General features: G+C 35.2%; 1 protein-coding gene across 2 annotated transcripts in view; it reads right to left on the minus strand.

Moving 5' to 3' along the window:
• Positions 1 to 671: 671 nt before the first annotated feature.
• LOC124357010 (fibroblast growth factor receptor 1-like) overlaps positions 672 to 23,039 on the minus strand; it is a 31,111-nt gene continuing 8,743 nt past the window's right edge. For both annotated transcript variants that reach the window (XM_046808379.1, XM_046808380.1), the window contains exons 8-17: positions 21,746 to 21,906; positions 17,458 to 17,533; positions 17,148 to 17,313; positions 14,597 to 14,810; positions 4,045 to 4,115; positions 3,549 to 3,666; positions 3,241 to 3,317; positions 2,282 to 2,416; positions 1,063 to 1,159; positions 672 to 883 (exon numbers count right to left, since the gene is read on the minus strand). In XM_046808379.1, coding sequence (XP_046664335.1) covers positions 697 to 883; positions 1,063 to 1,159; positions 2,282 to 2,416; positions 3,241 to 3,317; positions 3,549 to 3,666; positions 4,045 to 4,115; positions 14,597 to 14,810; positions 17,148 to 17,313; positions 17,458 to 17,533; positions 21,746 to 21,906 — 1,302 coding nt within the window. In that variant the 3' untranslated portion in view covers positions 672 to 696. The remainder of the gene's footprint in view (positions 884 to 1,062; positions 1,160 to 2,281; positions 2,417 to 3,240; positions 3,318 to 3,548; positions 3,667 to 4,044; positions 4,116 to 14,596; positions 14,811 to 17,147; positions 17,314 to 17,457; positions 17,534 to 21,745; positions 21,907 to 23,039) is intronic.

The raw sequence follows: 23,039 nt of genomic DNA on the forward strand, positions 1-23,039 counted from the left end.
TTAACGATAGTTTTATTGTTTAATCTCAAGTGATATTGTCTCAGCCGATCTAATCTGAAAAAATAACATTCTATTGCTTTACAGAAAAGGTGAGTGTTTTTGAACTTTCAACTTACTGTAAAATTTTAAACCATACTTCTATGTGTTTAACGGTAAAGATGAACTTCTTACTTGGAATTGAGTCAAAATAGTCAATAATGGTGTCATCAATGTCAGTTTCAGAGGAAATAAACCTACTGCAGAAGTCTTTTTTAAGTTAAAGAATAGAAGCCACACATAATAGGATCAAGTGAATAAGGCAGATGCCAATTTCTCTCCCAAGTTTGTGAACATTGTGAGATAAGAGGCATTATTTTGGTAATGTTCTAGATATGTAATATTTAAACTCTGCAAAACTTCTCCCAAACATTGTTGACTATAGTAACTTGCTGTTGTGGTCCTAATAAATTACAGAAAGCTGCTTTGAATTTAATAATCATGTTACAAAAATTGTAAGAAAATATTAATTTCTTCAAAATTAAAATCTATTATAATAAGGTATTTCATCAGCATCACCAAGGTTTATTTAAATTAAATTCAGTTTTAATTGAACTGTTTTTAATGTTCTAATAATATTAAAATATCAAAAGTGCTCAATGTATTTTTGGGAGATAGAGAAAAAGGGAAAAGTAAACATTTTATCATAATTATTTTATTTTATTTACAAGATGAACTAGATGTATTTTCTATGTTAACATATGCACAAGTAGGTGGCAGGCGAGGGTTGGAAGAAAAGTCTACATAAACATGATTGTTGGGATTGGGCTCTAGATAAGAGACGAGCTCAGCAAACGAAGGTCTGTCATCCGCTAACTCTGACCAGCACACAAGCATCACGGAATATCTGTTGGGTCAAATATAAAATAGTCACATTTACAGAAAAATTTAAAAAGCATTAACTATTTAAATAGTAGTTGATAATTTTAATATAATTTTATATAATACTATTGTCCATGATCCTAAAAACATTTTATATGCTTGAATCACAATGTTATGTAACTTACTGATCAAAATTATACTCACAAGTTTTGTGAAACTATGTCTGGTTTTTCAAGTCGAGAGCCATTTCTTAAATAATGAAGCAAGTCATAATCAGCCACTGTCGGGTAGGGGAAACCACCTTAAACATTTAACATTAAAGTAAAATAAATTGTGTACAAATATGGCAACTTCTATCATTATATTTTAGACATAGAATTTGAGTTTAAAAGCTATGATAGGGGTCTGGAAATTGAAAAGTTAAATAGTGTTGTAATTGTTGTTGGAACCCGTTGCAGTTTTACAGAAAATCAATATCAAATCATTTTGAAACAATTTCTCTCATTGTTAAAACTGCGTTTGTTTGTTATGAATGGTGAAAACTTTTAATGTGTTTGATAAAAAACATTACATTTTATAAGTAAAAAAACATTTAATACCCCGAAAAATAAAAATATCAAAAATTAAAATGTTTTTGAACGTATTTATAAATTGGACTTACATTTTGAATTTCACCAAAGTTAGACAATACATTTGATCTTTGTCTAAATTTAATATAAAATTAAAATTTATACACTGAACAAGAATGTTGAGATAAATGCAGTTCATGCTGATTGTTTAAGGATTAAGGTGCTATACATAGTAATTATATACTAAACATATTACTAAATATTTATTAACAGGTATTTAAATATGTAATTGTTAGTGTTGGAGTGGCAAGCATTCAAATATTGACAACACAGTGTGATAAAATAATTCACTAATTACAGTAGGGAATTGAATCAACCAGTGTTTTAGAATATCTCGTACACATAAATCCTGCTTGTAGCTATTGTTGGAAAAAGGTTGTTTTTATACCTATTTTTCTTTGTTTTGTAGCAAGACATTGTTTAATCCCTGATTCAAACCATAAAATTAGTTAAATATAATTTAAATGTATCAAAAAGATAATAAAACAAGCTATACAGCAGAAGTTATTGCTTGCTTTCCATGTAAATTTTGAGTGTTTTAATTTAATAACTGTAATAATTTCTTCTGTATTGTGCAAAAGTAAACATAGAATGCCATTGATTTTAAAGAAACTTACATTTTTTAAATAAAATAAAACATTTATTCTAAAATATCCGTGCTATTTAGAAAAATGAAATAATTGAAATACATAAGAATCTGTACACTAAATTAAAAATAACTGTATTACACTAAATTAAATATATGAAACTTCTTATCAAGTTTGCTATAGTATAATAATTATATAATGTGTTACCAAGGGTTCCAATTTCCCAAAGTAAGATAGCGAATGCCCATACATCGGATTTACTTGAGTACAGTGAATCTCTCATAGCTTCAATCGACAACCAGCGTAGTGGCACTTTTCTTCTACGAGTGTTTACATACACACCTAAAAGGATGAGATTTAAGAAAAATACAGAGAATTTTTTTAAAGTTAGCATCAGTGCAAATGACAATAACAGATTTAATGTGAACTAAATGTAAATGTATATTCTTTGTTTGGAGTTTGTTCTTGACAATGTAAGGATTGTGAATAAAACTGAATTTTTCTGGATATTTTCCGTTGTTTGGCGATACAAAAAAATCATGAACACAGATGTCTGGAAAAATCATGTTTCCTAATATATCTACTACTAGTATGTAAATTAGGATAAGATAAATACATTTAAAGTTTTCAGTTGAATTTTAATCTAGAAAGGATAATTTATCTACTACTTATCTATAGTTCTTGTCAGATATATGTCACCGATTGCAACTTAGGATTAAGAGCCGACTGGACTGGTGGCCATCTTGATTTTAACTTCATAAGAACAACATTAAATCTTATGCCCTTTTTTTGAAATTATAAGCATTCAAATTTATTCTAAAAGCATATAGTTTTTAAGAATATATAGAGGTTTCAGATAGAAAAAAATGGCTACTTCCTGAAACTATTTAATCTGGATTTTACGTCTTTTACTTATATCAGTAATTGAGGTCAATAAATATACATAAAATATAAAGAATAAACCAAACATAGATTGTAACAAGGCAAGAGATGCCAAATTAACTCTACACCTACTTTGATAAAATACAAAAATTTTGTTAACGTTCTAACAAGAAGAAAAATCATAACTCCTTTCCTAGAGAAAGTGTCAAAGAATCCTTTTAGTATTACAGAATAAACAATAACTGATAGTGAAATCGTTTATTATAAACCAGTTTCAAATTTACCTCTCCTTGATAGACCAAAGTCGGAAATTTTCAGGACCTTATTGTTGTCAATCAGAATGTTTCGTGCTGCCAGATCCCTGAAATAAAATTTTAGTTATTAATTTATTAACCCTACATCATACAAAGATCACATAATTGTAGCTGATTAATATTATTAATTTAGCAAACAATATAATTACTGTGAATGTAGAATTATTCAAAATAAAAGTACTAAGCAAATATACAGGAATGATTTTAGAATTATCATTTGAAAAAACTATCAATACACAGTACTGATAACACTAAATATGCTGACACCACAATGTTACCTGTGGGTGATCCTTTTGGCTTCTAGATGAGCCATGCCCCTGGCAATCTGCAGAGCGAAATTGTGCAACTCTCTGTGGTCCAGGATATAGTCCAGATCAGGACATTCTACTGGATGAGCTGAACAAAGCAATAACCATTAACTATATATATTTATAGAGTGATTCAAAAAGAGCACCATTTTGATGTATCAATTTATTCTAATAAAAAAAAACTAAATATAAATACACCAATGTTCATATAACCTTCCGATTTCACGTATGAAAAATGATTACATTCATTTGGCCTCCTCTACTTCGCTGGCGTCACCCACAACCAGAACTTGAAATACCTTAAATGGACTTAAAGAGGCTGTTCTCTCGTTTCTGTTCATTAATTAGTACGAATAAAAGAGTTACAAAATCATATGTAACACAAGTAATACATTTAATCACATGAATGTGATTAAATATATTACTATCTACAGTAATTGTTCAGAATTCATGTAAATAAACTTACGGTTTGAATACAAGTGTGAATTTAAACTTGTCATCACTGTGCTAGGTGTTGAATACATTCCATCAGACATCCTAAAAACAAATAAATAATTTTTTAGTCTATTATAAAATTAAGGGAACACTTTTTATGGATTTTATACTCTTTCTTACAACATGATGCTGAGTTTGGTTACTAGCTGTGTATACTACAAAAGAGATTGCATATTATTGAAAAATGTATAAAGCAATAAGTGTGATTACTCCGCTGAGTACTAGCGTATTTATTGTTATTAATATATTGATTCTTAATGGTTTGTTCGTTTTTATTATATTACTCCTTATATTGAACAAATGAAATGTAAGGGTTACGTCATGGTCATCTGTAGTAGAAGGCCACACCCATCGATATGGCAATCAACACAATCCTCTCCACTCACCGGCCACGACTGGACTTATTCGTTTAGTCGCTGCGGTAGTGTTTGTTAACATTTAGAATTTTAGCTTTCAGAGATTTCGCTACATTTTAGGGAATTAAGGGTTTCAAGAGTAATAGTAAATTACAAAATTATTTTTTTTAAATAATAAGGCAATTCAATTACAAATATCAGTATTTTTTCAATATTATTTACGGTTACACAAATGTTGTACTGTATAGCATAATTAAAATGTTATTAACACTTGACCACTTGAGTTATACTTGAGTTATATGTTATCAAACTAAGAAAGAATAGTGACTTTGGTCTTTGAAAAGAATGAATTTTGGTTATGAGGACCGTTAGATAATATTTTAGAGGCTCGATTAAGAAGGACCACTTCACACTAGGCAGTGAAGACGCCGAACACACTGATTTTAACAAGAGTTCACTAGGTTACACATAATGGGTTTATGAACAGTGCATATTCAAATAAAGTGCAGAAAATAAACAGTTACCTTTGTTTTCATGAGAGGTACCTAACCGTAGTCTGCTGTTGTTGAGGGCCAGGTTGTGATCAGTAAGTGTGGAAATAGGCTGCTGTCTTGTAGGTAGGCATGAAGACGGAAGATGTCCTTCACGGATTCACTCACGCACAATACGACCGCAAACGAATAGTTTATAACACTGTGGCCAGTCCTGTAGAGCACGGTAGACGCAGGTGTCCGGGAGCAGAGACATTCTGGTAGAGATTGCCAATCCAGAGCACTGACTTTAATGTTAATTTAAATGTACAACAAATAGAGATAAACTAATATTTAAATAAGAGAGTAACACATGGGGGAGAGAGTAAGTATGGTCAGCAGTGGCTAGAGAGTACATAAGTGTCCCAGGCGGGACCGAGAGTATAACGAGCAAGCGTGCCTACGCTTGCAAGGTAGGCAATTGATAAGTCAACCGTTGTGATTGGTTGGTGAGTTTACAGTAAACAGCTGATTCGGGAAACAATGGTTCATTGGTCTGTCACTGTACGTGAATATTTTAATCCAGTAAGGAATGGTATTGTAGGCACTAGGCCGCAGAAAGAGATATAGAATTAATGTAGTATATACAGTTTAGTAAATAAAGGCAAATATATATAGTATAAATTGCCAAAAAAATATATACATTATTATTAATCAATAAAAGTAGCCTTTTTCATATTAGGCAATAAAAAACAGTTATTTAATGCAATAATACTTAACATACCGGCCGCCTTGAATCACCTTGGGATTCAATGAGAGAAAGAGCAACATAGGCTCAAATTACAAAGGTTATAGGCGGTGGTAGAGTGACAGTTAGTTAATTGTAGAGGTGAGGTAAGAGAAACACCTTCACTGCTGGACGAGTGAGAGTTCCACTTGAGGTCTTGAGATGTACCACTCGAACTGTACCATCTTGTCCTGGAGTGACATCAGTGACCCGTGCAAGGGGCCAAGAGAGAGCGGGAGTATCCTGATGCACCAGGACGAGGTCTCCAGGTTGGAGGTTGCGGGAAGGTGTGCTCCACTTGAGGCGCTGCTGAAGAGTCTGGAGATATTCTCGCTGCCAACGCTTCCAGATACGTTGGTGCAGCGCTTGAACCAGCTGCCAGTCAGAAAGGCGGTTCGTGGGCATGTCCAGCAAGTTCTCTTCAGGCACGGAAACCAGAGGAGAGCCGATCAAGAAGTGTCCAGGCGTCAGTGGGAGAAGGTCGTAGGGATCACTGGAGAGAGCGGTGAGCGGGCGGGAGTTGAGCATCGCTTCAACCTGACTTGTGAGCGTCATGAATTGAGACAAAGTTAGTATGTGGAGTCCCATGACACGTTTTAAATGGTGTTTAGCACTCTTGATGGCACTTTCCCAAATTCCACCTTGATGGGGAGCAGCAGGAGGGTTGAAGTGGAATCGAATTGAACGGTCAGCAGCAATGTCTTGGACTTTGCGCTGGTCAGCCGTGAGGATTTTGTGTAGGGCATTTTTAGCACCTACGAAGTTTGTGCCACAGTCACTATAAAGGTCTGTGCACAGGCCACGACGAGAAACGAAGCGAGTGAGAGCACCAAGGAAAGCTTCGGTGGACAGGTCCGTCACCACCTCAATGTGAACGGCCTTCGTAACCATACAAACAAAAATACAAATATAGGCCTTAATAATGCGGACAGAGCGTAAATTATGAACCTTGAGCGAAAAGGGGCCACCATACTCCATGCCGGTGGAGAGAAAAGCTCGGGCTGGAGTAATGCGAGCTTTGGGGAGGTCGCCCATGAGAGGGGCGTTATTTTTAGGCCGATTCTTAAAACATGTGAGGCATCTAAAAATGCGAGATCTCACCACGCTGCGTGCAGAGAGGATCCAGACTTGCTGGGAGAGCAGAGAGAGAGTAAGCTGCGCGCCAGAGTGGAGATGTTTGACATGGACATGGTCAATGAGGAGGTCCACGACAGGGTGCTTCTTGGGCAGGATGCACGGGTGAGACACGTTCGGCGGGAGGTCAGCGTGGCGCAGTCTGCCGCCGACGCGGAGAAGTCCATCCGGACCCTGGAATGGGGCGAGGCGTTGAAGTCTGGTAGAACACGTCTTTCGGTCCCGCAGTAGAGCCAGATCTTCAGTGAAAGCTTCCTCTTGCACGGTCTTGAAAATTCGCAGCTGGGCGGAGTCCCGTTCTGTCTTGGAGAGAGGTCCAAAGTGGCGGTTTGGTGAACGACAGTTGTGGATAAAACGCAAGACGTAGGCCATCACTTGCAGCAATTTCCTCCAGGAAGAGTACTGGATGAGGAGGTCCCACGTAGGCGGTGCTGTGGCCAAGGCAATGATACGAGTGGAATGCTTTAGCTCCCCTAGCTCCTCCAGAGAGACCGAGTCCAGGCTGGAATCATGATCTGGCCAGGCCGAGGAGGGGAGACGCAACCAGTCGGGTCCATGCCACCAAAGGGGATGATCCACCAACTGAGAGGGAAGGATCCCACGGGAGGCGCAGTCAGCAGGATTGGAAGCACTGGGTATGTAGCGCCAGCACTCCATAGCCACAAGCTCTTGAGTTTGCGCCACACGATTAGCCACATAGGTTTTGAGGCGATAAGAAGGTGTTTTGATCCACGCGAGGGTCACAGTAGAGTCGCACCAGCAAACAATAGAACCAAACTTGCGGGTGGGAGCTAATTGAGTAACACAATATTTCACAAGTTGGGCCAGGAGATGAGCTGCGCATAGCTCCAGTCGGGGCAGCGTCACTCTTTTGAGAGGAGCGACGCGAGTTTTAGCCATAACTTGGCTTACGTGCACCGTGTCATTGGAGGTAGAGCGGATGTAGACTACAGCAGCATAGCCTAGTTCTGAGGCGTCAGAGAAACCGTGCAAGTCCCAGTGAGTAGCAGCAGAGTAGGGGATAGCACGAGGAATTGTAATAGTAGCAACGTGCTTAAGTTCAAATAAAAAGGCGTGCCATTTTTTGTATATTTCTGGAGGGAGCGGATCATCCCAATCTATGCCAGAAATCCATACGAGTTGCATGATATTTTTTGCGAGCATTATGCAAGGCGCCAAAAAACCACAGGGGTCATAGACTTGAGAAATGAGACTTAACACTTTACGCTTAGTGGGGTTTTCACAAGAAAAATTAAAATTAAACGTAAAAGTGTCAGTCAGAGGGGTCCATTTTAGGCCCAAAATAGAGAAATGAGGCTCCTGAGAGGTTTGCAGAAAAACTGGGATTTCCCGATGATCTTCAGGAAGGTGTTGCAGAAGTCTCGGAGAGTTCGAGACCCACTTCCGGAGCTCAAAGCCACCGAGCCGAAGGAGTTTGATGAGTTGATCTTGAAGTTCAGCGGCGAGTTCTTCAGTCTCAGCTCCGCAGATCAGGTCGTCGACGTAGCTCTGGTGTTTGAGAATCTCAGCAGCATGGGGGTAGCGGTGACCTTCGTCTTCTGCCAATTGATGTAGCGTTTTGATGGCCAAGTAGGGTGAACAGTTCAGGCCGTAGGTAACTGTCGTGAGCTTCAACGTGGACATCAAGTCGGTGGGGTGATCACGCCATAAGATCAGTTGGAAATGTTGATCGTCAGGATGCACCTTGATTTGGCGGTACATTTGTCTGATGTCACAAGAGAACACTACGTTCTGAAGGCGGAAGCGCAGAAGAATGTCACAAATATTATTTTGCAGTTTAGGTCCGGTCAACAGATTGTCGTTGAGAGAGAGTCCGGAACTGGTTTTGGCACTGGCGTCAAAAACGACGCGTAGTTTGGTGGTGCTACTTTGTGCCTTAAAAACACCGTGGTGTGGCAGAAAATAGTGGGGAGTGCTTAAGTCAGGAGTAGGGCATCCCTGCATATGGCCTAGAGAGAGATAGTCATGTATAAAATCAGAATATAAATTATAATACTCCACATTAGTGGGAGCGTGGAGCTTGCGCTCGAGTGAATAGAGTCTACTTTCAGCATGCACTTTGGAACTTCCCAGATGAGTAGTGGTGTCCTTGAAAGGGAGGCGGACCATATATCGACCCTCACGGTCCCTGGAGTGCGTGGTAGAAAAATATTCATCGCATTGAGTTTCCTCTGCAGACCTTTTACTGGGAGCAGGTAGTTCCTCTTGTGTCCAGAAACGCTGCAGAGAGGCGTGGAGGTCCACCTCAGCAGTCGAGAGAAGAGAGACAGCCATATTAGAGACAGACTGCGTCAGTGGTGTGCAGGGAGCCGTCCCCATCAGCACGAAACCAAAACAGGTGCCCAGGGCGTGAGGTAAATTGAGACCAAGAGAGTAGGTCTCGTGAGTAAGAATATGTGGAAATAGCGCTCCACCAATAAGCACGTCAATGCCACCAGGGAGGTGGAAGGTTGGATCAGCCAGTGTAATATTTTTAACCTTATTCATGACCTCCTGAGATATTTGCACTCGTGGGAGGTCTACAGTGATTTGTGGCAATATGTGGAACGAGTGCGGGGCGGCAACTGGGTGGCCAGCAAGAGTTTCCACGCCCAGAGTTAAAAATCCGCGTGTGTGAACAGAGGTTTGAGAAAGGCCGGCGACATTAATAGTGGCCGGACGGCGCTGTGTACCCAACAGTTGGGAGGCTTTCTCGCTAATAAAATTTAGCATGCTTCCTGAATCAATTAACGCACGAAAGACATAAGCTTGTCTGTTAGAGGCGGTGAGCTTGACAAGAGAAGTACCCAGAAGAACCGTGGTACTAGGGGCGAGGTCTCGATGCAGTGTGCCATGAGCGTGTAGTGTGGTGTGTACGGCCGGGCTAGGAGGTGAGAGCGCAGTGGTCGCAGGCGGAGGGCGGACAGCAGATGTAGGTGTTGCAGGCCGGCCGCCGTCACGGCCGTTCTCCACAATGGGACGAACGCGGTCCGACGTACTAACACTGGACCGTGTTGGCCGATCAGTGAAGTGTAGCAAGGTATGATGACGACCACGACATGTTCGACACGTGAATTTAGATTGACATTCACTTAATCTGTGCGTCCCCAAACAAGAAGAACAGCGGTTGTGCTGTTTAATAATCCCGTGCCGTTCTTGAGGTGTCTTTTGGCCGAAGCTGGGACAGCCATAAATTTTATGACCGCTCTGATGGCAATAAAAACATGATGGGCCTTGTTTATAGGCCGAGGAGGGTGGAGAGGAAGCCGCTAACAAGCTCACGTTTTTAAGAGACGATTTGGGTTTATCTAATCTGGGTTTTGACCCAAAATAAGAACTTGAAGCGTTCTTGGGGTCCACAATATTGTCATGTAGACTACTGTCCTCAATGTGGCTGCATTCCAGGTTGAGAAACTCAATTATTTGTTCAACCGGGGGCAAAGTATGAAGCTCTTCCTTTTTTTGAAACTGTTCTAGGCGGGTGACCATCCGATTATCAATCTTGCGTAATAACAAGGCTGAGAGAAGTGGGTTATTACTAGTGATGTCATTGTTTAATGCTTTAAGTGATTGCGTATGTTCGTGAAAAAGATTAAGGAAAGCACGAATATTCTTCACATCTGTGCTGGAGATGACAGGAAGGTCTAGTATTTGATTTAAATGTAGTGTGAGTAGACGCCTAGTATTATGGTAGCGATCCTTCAGCAGCTGATAAGCGATTGCATAATTTTGCTCAGTTATATTTAGCGACTTTATCAGAGAGAGTGGTTCGCCTGAAAGCACGCTCAAGAGATATTGAAATTTCATTACATCGCTTAAGTGCGCATTGTTGTGTACGGCTTGTTCATAAACGTTGATGAACGTACAGAAGTCCAAGGCAGCTCCGTCGAAAGTTTTTAATTCCAATTTCGGTAGCCGGACGTTGACTTGAGGGGAGGCAGGCGGAATAGTTTCGCTTTTATTAGCTTTAGCTTGTCTCTTGGTCTCAATCATAAGCACGTTAGCAGAAACGTAATCAACTAACTCGTCCACGCTCGCTAATGCGGAATAGTTAGGTGTATAGTCGGCATCTACTTTTAATTCCAACTCGTGGCACAAGTCTAATATCGCTGAAAATTCCTGTCTAAGTCTCTGAATAGATTTAGCTCTGACAAGCAACTGCTGAAGTATATTTGGATCGGAAGTCTTCTTAGTTAAATCATAGATACTTTGTATCTGAGAAAAGAGGTGTTCTCGCTTTGCATTGGCCACTTTAAGAGACATCGCCATGTTGAAAGTGTTTGTAGAAAATTAATCAATTTGAGTGTAAAACTTCAAAGGTGAAAAGTAAACAAAATATTGTCCTCTTGAATTGAGACAGTGATAAAAATAGAAACTAAATTATTTTCCTCTGAAGTATTTTCCCCAAGAAATAAGAAGTATCTAAACAATATAATACAATGAAACACAATTTAATAATATTGTTTAGTTTTTTGAGGTAAAAACTCAATAATAATGCAATAAGTAGAGTAGGCTCGTATAGGCCTATAGTATAGTTTTGTTTTGAGAAAATAAAATACACTGTTATGACAAAACGTAAACAAGACAAGTTGTTATTAAATAATAAACAACAATTAAGGTTACTGTTGAGATAAATTCAGCTATAATGTACTCGTAGCAAAGGCTCTGGAAACATTATGCGCACGTACTACATGTAAACTGTCAGTGGTAAAGTATGGTAGTGTTGTGACAGTAACCATAAACCATGCATACATATGCGTGAGCAATGTTCAAATATAAATTATAATAAACAATTGTGAGCAGTAAGTAGCTTTTTTTCTTTTTAAGCTGAGACTAGAATATAGTGTTGACAAAATAAACATTTAATTTTGCAATAAGGGTGCTCGTACGTATAGAGTCCTGCTCAAGGTAAAGTGTCAATAACCAAGATTGTTTATATTTAAGAAGCGTAACCTGCTTAGAATAATGCGTATTACAACAGTAATGCTGATAACCAACAAGTATTGAGAAGCGGTAACCATTAAAAAGTAATCAGTTCACCTGTGCTGTGACAGTCTGAAAGCTTGTTTGTCAACAAAACAATGCAGTCGACAAAGCAGAGGACAACAGCTGATATGAGTGGAGAGGGGACTGGAAAATCGATATGCACGTGATATTCACTTTGCAATCGTGAAAGAACCTGAAACCACGCTTTGAAATATGCACTGTATAGAGCTTATAAGAGTTGAGATTGCACTGATATTCACCAATGGACTAAAGTTCTTATTATCCGGCTCGCTAAGGACCATGAAAAGAATGAATTTTGGTTATGAGGACCGTTAGATAATATTTTAGAGGCTCGATTAAGAAGGACCACTTCACACTAGGCAGTGAAGACGCCGAACACACTGATTTTAACAAGAGTTCACTAGGTTACACATAATGGGTTTATGAACAGTGCATATTCAAATAAAGTGCAGAAAATAAACAGTTACCTTTGTTTTCATGAGAGGTACCTAACCGTAGTCTGCTGTTGTTGAGGGCCAGGTTGTGATCAGTAAGTGTGGAAATAGGCTGCTGTCTTGTAGGCAGGCGTGAAGACGGAAGATGTCCTTCACGGATTCACTCACGCACAATACGACCGCAAACGAATAGTTTATAACACTGTGGCCAGTCCTGTAGAGCACGGTAGACGCAGGTGTCCGGGAGCAGAGACGTTCTGGTAGAGATTGCCAATCCAGAGCACTGACTTTAATGTTAATTTAAATGTACAACAAATAGAGATAAACTAATATTTAAATAAGAGAGTAACACATGGGGGAGAGAGTAAGTATGGTCAGCAGTGGCTAGAGAGTACATAAGTGTCCCAGGCGGGACCGAGAGTATAACGAGCAAGCGTGCCTACGCTTGCAAGGTAGGCAATTGATAAGTCAACCATTGTGATTGGTTGGTGAGTTTACAGTAAACAGCTGATTCGGGAAACAATGGTTCATTGGTCTGTCACTGTACGTGAATATTTTAATCCAGTAAGGAATGGTATTGTAGGCACTAGGCCGCAGAAAGAGATATAGAATTAATGTAGTATATACAGTTTAGTAAATAAAGGCAAATATATATAGTATAAATTACCCAAAAAATATATACATTATTATTAATCAATAAAAGTAGCCTTTTTCATATTAGGCAATAAAAAACAGTTATTTAATGCAATAATACTTAACAGTCTTGTTCAATTAAAAAAAATCAAATCATTTCTCTTTAGTATAATTATTGAGTAAATATTTGCCTTAAAATAATATTGCCTTTCATATTTCTATATAATTTTCTACAATGACAACGATTTTGTAAGTTTACCAAACTACAATCACTATTAATTACTACATTGGACAAATAACAGCTTTTGATTATTGGAAGCTAACAATGGGTGTTAAAAATTCTCAAATAGTAAAGCTTGCAAAGCTCTGAAACATGTTTTGCTATGGCAAAAACAAAGTCTGAAGGATCAGATGTTTATAAATAAACATCTTCAATCTATGAAGGTTTATATTTTATTAACTAAAATTGAACACATCTCACATTTAATCTTCATATTTAAAAAAACTTAAAACATTATAATATAACATCATACAGTGGATACATAATTTTGACCGAAAATCAGCACATCACAGAATAGCACAAGATGCTTGAGGAATGGCAATGAAGTGTAAGAGCTAAACAGCTGCAAGCTGAGCTGAGCATGCAGTGCTGCCACTTTTCACTGACAGTGGCCTCTTACTACAGAGGGCCATGGTTAGGTCAATGTTTTAGTGAATTATTTGGAGTTCATTTTTTTTAATGTTTTTTGTGAACTTGTAAAGACATTAGACTCGTTTAACTTGGGAATCTAGGAGTCTTTCTCTCATTCAGTGGCATAACTGAGAGAGGTGGGTAAGGGAGATCAACTGTCCTCAAAAGCCCCAAAAATTAAAAAGAAATATGAGTATAACTACAATACAACTTGTTTGGAGTACAGAAGTTAAAGGTTTTACTCTGAATTAAGCCTATTTAATTTATTTAAATTTAGATTTATTCCATAACCCCTATGGTTTTCTCTTCAATCAGATTCATTCCCTCCTCCACCAAAATCCTAGTTACGCCTGTTCCCACCACCTGTATTTTAACTCCCTATTGATTAAACTGTCAACTTCCTGGAAAAAAGTTACCACCAGTCAATTTTATTGATGGTCAACAAATATTTAGCAATCATGTGAACAGACAATTTCTTAAATTTCAACAGCTTTTCATCTTTACCACATTGTGTAGCAATTATAGCCAATTTATGGGGTTACAAAAGTATGTTTTATATCCAGTCCATGATCTAGCCTTTAGTGGTAGGTCTTAAAGAGAGTGTGGATTGTAAATCTTAACACCTTCATTGTAAATTATATCATAGGAGTATATTTATCTTCACCTATACTTGGATTGAGGACAGTGATTAGTGACAGTAATGCGTCTCCTGTAAATAACATGTTGATAACTTCTATTCCAAATTAAAATTTGATTGTTGCAATGATATTATGTAATGCATTTGATGTAATGCAATGAGTCATCTTCTACTCTAACAAAAGATTATAAATTTATTAACTTTTGTAATTATTACAAAAGTTTGCAGTTTTTTCTGTTTGGACTCAGATGTTTCCAAAACTACTTTTAAATACCTTTCCAACTGTAAATGTTATAATTAATTTTTCCAAATGGATAATAGAAAAGAAATCAGACTCCAAAGCGTTAATAACTAATAACTTTGATGAAACTCACGAGGTAATAGACGGCTTTCTAGCATCCAGCTTCTGCCTCAAGTTGCGGAGATACTTGAGAAGATCACCACAGGGGACGAACTCCATGACCATACAGAGGTCAGAGTTGAGTGTACAGCAAGCCAGGAGAGATACGATGTTGGGGTGCTGACCTACCTTCTTCAGCATTGATATCTCTTCCAGGAACTCCTCCTTTTCTTCTGCCCCAGCAGTTCCTACGATAATAAAATACAATTGTAGATGTTTTAAATACAAATAGTGGACTCCATATAATTAGAAAACCATTATAATGTAGAAAAACATATGTGAACATTAACCCCTTAATGGCTTATTAAAAATGACTAAACTAAACTAAGAGTGCGTACTTTTTTTATTACATATTTTTTGTTTTTGGTCAGTTCTAACAACAAAAATAAACGAAATAATTATTTTAAAGCTAATAATTTGTAATAACAAACTATCTTTTGACTGTGTTTGTTAAATTTAAAATAAGCCTTTTAATTAGGGAAAATCAAGATGGAAAACTTTTTCACCAATTATTTACACGCACTGGTTTTGTAAATTCTGGTTTTAGTATTTTTTATGGTATGGGAAATGTTGAAACAAGGAGCAGCGCAAAAACCTACAATGCAATCACTGCACTGGCAACACGATTCTCGGCGCACATTGTGCATTGAGCAAACTACAAATCTCAACACATCATCTGATGGCTTATATCATTGGTGTAAGTCAATCAGCATGCCCGCACCATCAGTGACAAAACAGTAAACTATGAAGTGTTATTTATTTTACAGTTTCCTGCTAGTTGAATACCCACCTATCAAACTAAAACAGTTCATTGTTTCACAACAAATTAACTCGTTAGTGGCAGTTTTTTAGCCATAAGTCATAGACGAATTCACTCAACAAAGGCCGATAAGGGGTTAATGACAACTATTCTTAATGCCATACTGGCTTTGAATTATAACAATAACACCATTTTTAAATGTCTTTTGATAAATTTAGAACACACACAATAACCTTGAGATTCAGAATAAGTGATTGGAATAGTCATCCCTCTCTGCCCTCCAATCCATACCATTCTGTCTTTAAAAGTTGTCAAGTTGCTGAATCAGACCGTCATAATGATTCAGGACATACCATAAAGGAATTTCCTGTTATCTTGAACTTGCCTGTTGTAATGCATCATCTGTTATAACATTTGTTTTATGTTTGAGCTTCTGACTGGTGCTGGGTCTGTGATTTTAATGTACAACTTTTAAAAATTCAACTTTCACTTTCATGTTTTCATTGGTATGTTTTTTTTTTGTTTACTTTCTTCCATGTCTAACATTCTATTAGTAGTAGGATAGATAATGATTCTCAACAGTTGTAACTCATAATAATGGAAAATATATGTAGTCCTGTTACCTTTCAAACTATCCATTATCTATTAAACTACTACTAATATATAAAATACACAAATTAGAAAAATCAAACAAAAATTAAGACACAAACATCAAATTGAGAAATGTACAAAATAGTTCTTGATTAAACAAATACAAATCATATTTATTCAACAAAATTTGAAAACGATAAATCATTTCATTATGTCAAAAAATCATTCAATGATACAAATGTACAATGTAATAAAACAAACAATCCATTATTTTAAAATAAAGATTCGGTCTTAATTTTTTTAGTTATGTAAACTCTAAAATTTAAAGTCAGTTTGTTATAAAATTCAGCCAATTAAACTAATCTGTTTGTCTAATATTGTAATGTGTTTTTAAATTAGGGACATTTGTAAGTACCTGGCATACAAAATTTTGGAGTTAGTGTGTATAGATCATTTGCTTAGACTTTTAGAGCTTATCACATATTAAAATACAGTTTTATTCAGGTTTATAACAAATTTTTATTGAAATAGTTGTATTTTTTAATATGGCTCAGATAGGTTTTTGGAGCTGCTATGAACTTCAACACATCAATTCAAACATGTATTTAGAAATAAGGTTTTAGATTCTGATCCATATGTTGTAGTTGGTTGAAAAAGAATTATACATTCGTGAGTGAGATGTCTTTCTCGTTTGTGATTTCTGTTGTAGTGAACTTAGAGTGATGTTCATATCAAATAGCACAAAGCCATTATCACAGGTGGTAGGCAATCAGGTGAATGTGCACTGAGTCAGACCAGTACATTCATTTACAGCATTTCTTCGAAATTATTTGAAAACAACTGACCACTTGGTACCATGTGGTAAATAATGGAAACTATGAATACCGAAAACTAAGAAACTATTTCATGTAAGCAAAACCAAAAATATATTGCTTCAGATAGTTCCATAAATATATTTACTATACGTACTGGGTTATTTTGAATTTAAAATTTTGTATGTTTTCCTTTTTTTGTTAAATGTTGAATAAAACTTTTGATCATCCATCATTTTATAAATAACAGCGTACACACAATTTGTAATTATTTCTTCTAACACATAATCAATCTCAAGGTAGACAAAAAGTGTTCAATTGAATTTATTATTTTAAAATCTGCCCATTCCTAGAAAAATAACCTTTAAGTTTTTTCACTGCAACCAGACGAGAACCAGGGACACCTCTGATAGCTTCAGCTTTAGCAAGAAACACTTGTCCGAAAGCTCCTCGGCCAATTTCTCGTTGGAAGGTAAGGCGGTTGTAACTGATCTCAAAACCATCTGCCTCTCCTCGCTCCTTTGCATCCTGGAATAAATTTATATGTAATAGCAACAGTTATAATTCAGAGAAATATCTACTTATAACTTAATAAAAAATTGCGATTGTACAAATAAAAGTGTCACATTATTTTGACATTCTATTAGAATAAAGCATTGTAGACCACTTTACCTCAATTTCCTTTTCAACATAAAGAACATTCCATTCACGAATGGAATTACGAGTATTTCTTCTAAATACTCTCTCACTGAAAAAAATACAGGACCTTATATTATATAAACATAAACAGTGTCAAATATATTACATATTTACATAAAAGATATTGTATTTCTATGATTTCACACTACCTAGGAAAGTCTTTTTTGCACTCAAGGTCCCAATTTAAATAAATATATGTATATAATATATATATATATATATATATATATATATATATATATATATATATATATATTTATTTATTTATGTATATCCACTGAAAATATTTTAAATTATTTTTGAAAAATATTGATTTTTTCCAGAAAAATATGGTTTAGGATAAAAAAGTCGAAAAACAAAAAAGTCAGAAAATAAAAACACATCTACTTGTTTATTTACAACATCTATTACAAACCTAGTATATTATGTGAAATTTGCCCAAAATCTATCTGCTTATTTGGTCATCAACATTATGTTTAAAAACAACATTCTTAAGTATTCATGGAAATTCTCATTCAAGGCATTGTTCTGATTTAGAAATCCCTAAACAAATTTAATATTTTCCCAGAAAACCAGGAGTGAAGTTTTTCATTATGTTACTTTTTGCTATACTATAAAATAGTAATTGAAAATAAAAAGATACAGTTGGTCACAAAACAAAATCCAATTGTAAGCTAATTAGTCAGCTTTAAATGAGTAAGCAAAATTGGCTAAGCTTTAATGAATCCTATCATTTGTGGGGCTGTAAAAATTTGATTTCTGTATATCTATTCACACGATATCTCGAAAACAAATTAAAATAAAGACTTAAGATTTTGAGAAATCTTTAACAGTTAGAAGGTTTAAAAAAGATAAAAGCTCAATGTCTTCTGTTTATTACCTGAAACCGTAATACTTGCATCGTCAGCATAAAGGCATATTGAGCCTCCACCTGGAACTGTCCCAGGGAGCCCCTTTAAATAACAGAGAAATAAAAGAGGGCCCAGGATAGAACCTTGAGGAACGCCATGTTTTACTATTTTAAATTTTGAAAAATAGGTTCTAATGTAATTATATTGACTTCCAGCATAGTTTAAAATGTGTTGAATTTTAGTACACTGCTGTATATTCTTCAAATATGACCTAGACCAATTGTATTCCTTGCCTTTTATATTCAAATCACAAAGGACATTAAGCAACCCATCATGTGACACACTGTCGAATGCTTTGGTAAGATCAAGAAAAATTCCAATAACTTTTTCATTTCTGTCAATTGAGTCTATAATCGATTCAATAAATTCAACACTTGCTGTAGCTGTGGATCTGCCTGGTCGAAAACCATGTTGCTCGTTATCAAGTAACTGATTTAGTTCCAAATATTTCATAAGCTGATTATAAACTACTTTTTCAAAAACTTTTGAGAATACGGGTAATAATGATATAGGTCTGAAACTTGATGGGTCAGTTGTGTTTCCTTTTTTATGAAGAGGTATTACCTTAGCAATTTTTAATTGACATGGGAAGAAACCAGAAATTAATGATGAATTAATAATGTGCGTGAGTGGCCTGGAGGTGAGCGGGAACGATTGTTTTACCAAAGCCATTGGAATATCATCAATACCAGTCGAAAATTTATTTTTAAAAGCCATAACAATTTTTTTAACTGCATCTTCATTAACAGATTCAAAAGTGAATCTTCTTGAATTTTGTGTTTTAAAGGACAACTCACTAACAATTTTAGGTTGGATGTTCGGAATTACTAAATTATCTACAGCATTTACAAAAAAAATCATTAAAAATATTGCTGACAAGGTTTGGCTCTGATACAGTTTTGCCCTCTACAACAATATGTATATTTTCATTTGTTTTAATAGTGTTGTCAACTTCAGATTTTATAATTTGCCATGTAGATTTTGATTTATTTGTAGAATTCATTATTTTATTATCCAAAAATTGTTTTTTCATCATTAATTTGCAATTTAACTTCCCTTTTTAACTGTTTAATTTTCTGTTTTAAAATCTCGGTTTTCAGCAATCTATATTCTTTTTCAAGTTTCACAATTTCATCATTTTTAATTTTAACATCATTTGAAATCCATTTAACATTGTTATTTTTTTCTATTGTTAGTAGTTTGGGAAAGATAGTTTCAAAGGCATAAGCAAATTTACAATAAAAAACATTGTATTTAGTTTTAACAGTAGCTTGATAAACATCTAACCAATTTTCATGTGCCAGAAGTTTAAAAAATAAATCTGTGTTAGCCTTCGTAACTTTCCTACAGTATTTTTTAGTTTTATAACCAAACTCATTTTCCAAACCATAAATTTCCAGCAACTGTCCATCATGGTCTGATAAGTGTGTTATTATACCCGATATTTTTAACTTTTTACATTTAATGTTAGTGATAAAGTTATCTATTACAGTTTCGGGGTAGCTGGTGCAATACGATATCTGCTGAAGGGTTTTTGAGCTCAGCAGCCACACTCAGTGATGTTACACACTGCTCTAATACCATACGATGTTGCCTCATTTCTCTCGTAGCTCCAACAATCATTTGACAGATCTTTTCCTTCCCAAGCTTGTTGAGGTGAAGACCGTGTTTGGTGTAGAAATGTCTAGGCAGTCTGTGAAGAGACAGTATAGAGACAGCTTCAGCACCAGTAGACCATTTCATCAAGTTATCATTGATGTGTGAAATTTGTTCATCTAAATGTGGTTTGTCGTGTCTCATTGTTAAGGTTGCCAGTATGAGATTTGTATGTTTAGTAAAAGTATGCACTTCTATAAGTTGATTGACGATGCTATTAGGTTGTTTTTTACCCACATCATTGGTTCCTCCAATGACCACTACATAGTCGTTAGCGGTGAAACCATGTGTAAGCTGCTCAATGTCACCAGTCACATATTGTAGTGGAGCTCCAGGTCTCGTTATCACAGTCACATTATCAAGTGATCTACTTTGGACCCCTCTAAACAAGTTTTTACCATGACTGTCTGATAGAATCAACACTTTACTTTGGAGTTCTGTGTTATGTGCAGAGGTTCTTTGTGTTTCTTTCTTTTTATTAGTGTTAATATTGTTAAGAGATTCAATACCTGTAGAAGTTGTATTTTTAGTCGACAGTGGGGGAAAGTCTCTCATATTGAAAACATTTCATGTCTCTGAGTTTCCATTGTCAATTTTGTTTAAAATATTAAAACTATTTTTCAATTCTATGAGTCTACTGTTGTTAGGTAAAGCTGCTGCTTTAAAAGTTTTGCGGGGAACAGTAAAACTGGATTCCTTGCTTGGAGGTGTAGGATCTTCATTGTTGTTATCTGCTTGTAGTACTTTTATAACAGTTTGAAGATTTGTCACTTCATTCTTAAGAGCTTCATTTTCTTTCTGTAGAATTTGATTTTCTTCATTAACAATTAAAAGAGACTGGTTTTCTTGTTCAAAAACTTTCAAACGTTCAAATGAGTTATTGGAGAGTTTGTTTGAATTAATATATTGTTGGGTATGTTTAAAAATGTATAAAATCCCCTTAAATTACCTAATAATTACCTAAAGCAATAACTGCCTTGATGTAAAAATGCTTTAACTTACTCTGTAGAAGGCTACATAGCCAAATCTTACTTTTTCAGTGAGTGTCAAACTGATTTTTATGTTTTAATATATAAATGATAAATTTATATTGATATTTATTGTGACGCTATTCTTGTAATCTGTTACATGTCTGAATAAAGAAATTTTGAATTTGAATTTATTTTTACATAGACAAGAACAAGTTCTATGATGGTGTGTGTCCACCCATGGAACTTGGCTGAGCGTTATTCAATTCTATCAGTCATACAATTTCTTTTTTTGACTGCGAGAGAGAGAAAAATTTCTTTTCTGTATGATGTCTATCTGACTGCAGGACATTTCGAGAATGAAATGAGTTGTAGGTTTGAAATTTTGCATGCAACCATAGTGAAGCCTGTTACAGGAAATATGGTGTAGTTTACTCCTACCTTGTAGTATAAACCATATTTTCCATTTTATTAATTTTGATGTTTTGTGCTAAAGAAACGAGAATGAGTTAAAATGTTCTATTACATTATTCTATAGCATTATCTAAAGCTATTTCATTAGCAACGTTTTTTGTCACATATGAACAATTTGTATTCATAGTTGCTTAGTAAGAATTGTTCTAAAGTATAGAATAATACTGGAATCATAAAAATTAAGTAGTAATAACTTGAATTTCATAGAAAGATGGGAATAATATAATAAACATTATTTTTCAAATATATTACCTCTTTATGTTGACTGCTTTGTAAAAGAAACCACAACTGGCAAAATGAGTGTTGTCTTGCTTAAGCTCAAATAAATGGAAATATTTCTGACCAAATAGTAATGCAATCAGACAGAAGAGTAACAGAAATAATCCAACAGGCAGCAAGACTATCCAGAGTATCTGAAACAAGACCATAAATTGTGATATTGCTCTCAAATATAATACTGTACATAATTAATAATGTAAATGTAAAATAGAACACGATTCTTGTAATTCATATTTATTCAGTAGCAAAAAATGCCCTTCAGGCATGTAAGCTGTCATCAAAACATTCCAAACTAAAACTCTTACAAAATAAAATATATTTAATAAATACATCTATTCCACTGTCCACCAAACAAATATTATAGTAGCCTAATTAGTCTGATGTAATTGTAGCTTAAATTGGTTTATATTCCAAGAGGTTCAGATAAAACAAAAATATATCCCAAATGTTTAACACCTTCACTGCAACAAGAATCATATACTGACTTTAGGACAGGCTGAGTAGTAGTAATGTGCTGTTAAATTGTGTTGTTTGTTATTATTATATATACGAAAATACTTAAGCTCAAAAAGTACAAAATAAATAGATTTTGTGAATAAATAGATAGATAGGTTTTGTTTTCTATACAATGATTAGTGAATATTTCCTTCCAATTTTATTTTTATACCTAATTATAATAAATTAGGTTAAATAGAAGAATGAGGTGGCAGGCAACTCAAGTGGTAGTACTCAACAATGTTGTTCGCAGCTTTCTTACTTGTAGTCTTCTTAACATTCATCGCCATATTGGCTGAAGAGAGTTTTGATAGTAAAATATTGGAAATGAGTTATTACTTTGTTTGAACAGCTTTCAAAATTGTGGGGTAGGGAAATCAATTTAGGTTTAAATAATTATTATATTTTAAATTAATCTGATTAAAATTAAGAATGTGAGGATGAGGTGGATGGACATAAAATTAATTTAACATGAACAAAATTGACTAAGAATAACATTATCTGAACATTATTTTAAAGTGATTCATGTTATTATATTTCTAAGTGATTTATGTCATATTTATGACAATAAGAGATGTATGATTTATAAAATGTCACAATCATCTGCCGCAGTCAGTGTGTTAAACTACGATACATCTCTAGCTGTATTATATATTGAATTTTTCAGAAAGGATATGAGAGTTTTCAAGACATATTTATATATGAAAAATATTTTTATAGTTCAAATATATATTTTTATAATTCTGAATTTGTACTCCTTACATGGAAAAGT

The sequence above is a fragment of the Homalodisca vitripennis genome, chromosome 3 (assembly GCF_021130785.1).
Source record: "Homalodisca vitripennis isolate AUS2020 chromosome 3, UT_GWSS_2.1, whole genome shotgun sequence".
In the NCBI taxonomy this organism is placed as follows: domain Eukaryota; kingdom Metazoa; phylum Arthropoda; class Insecta; order Hemiptera; family Cicadellidae; genus Homalodisca; species Homalodisca vitripennis.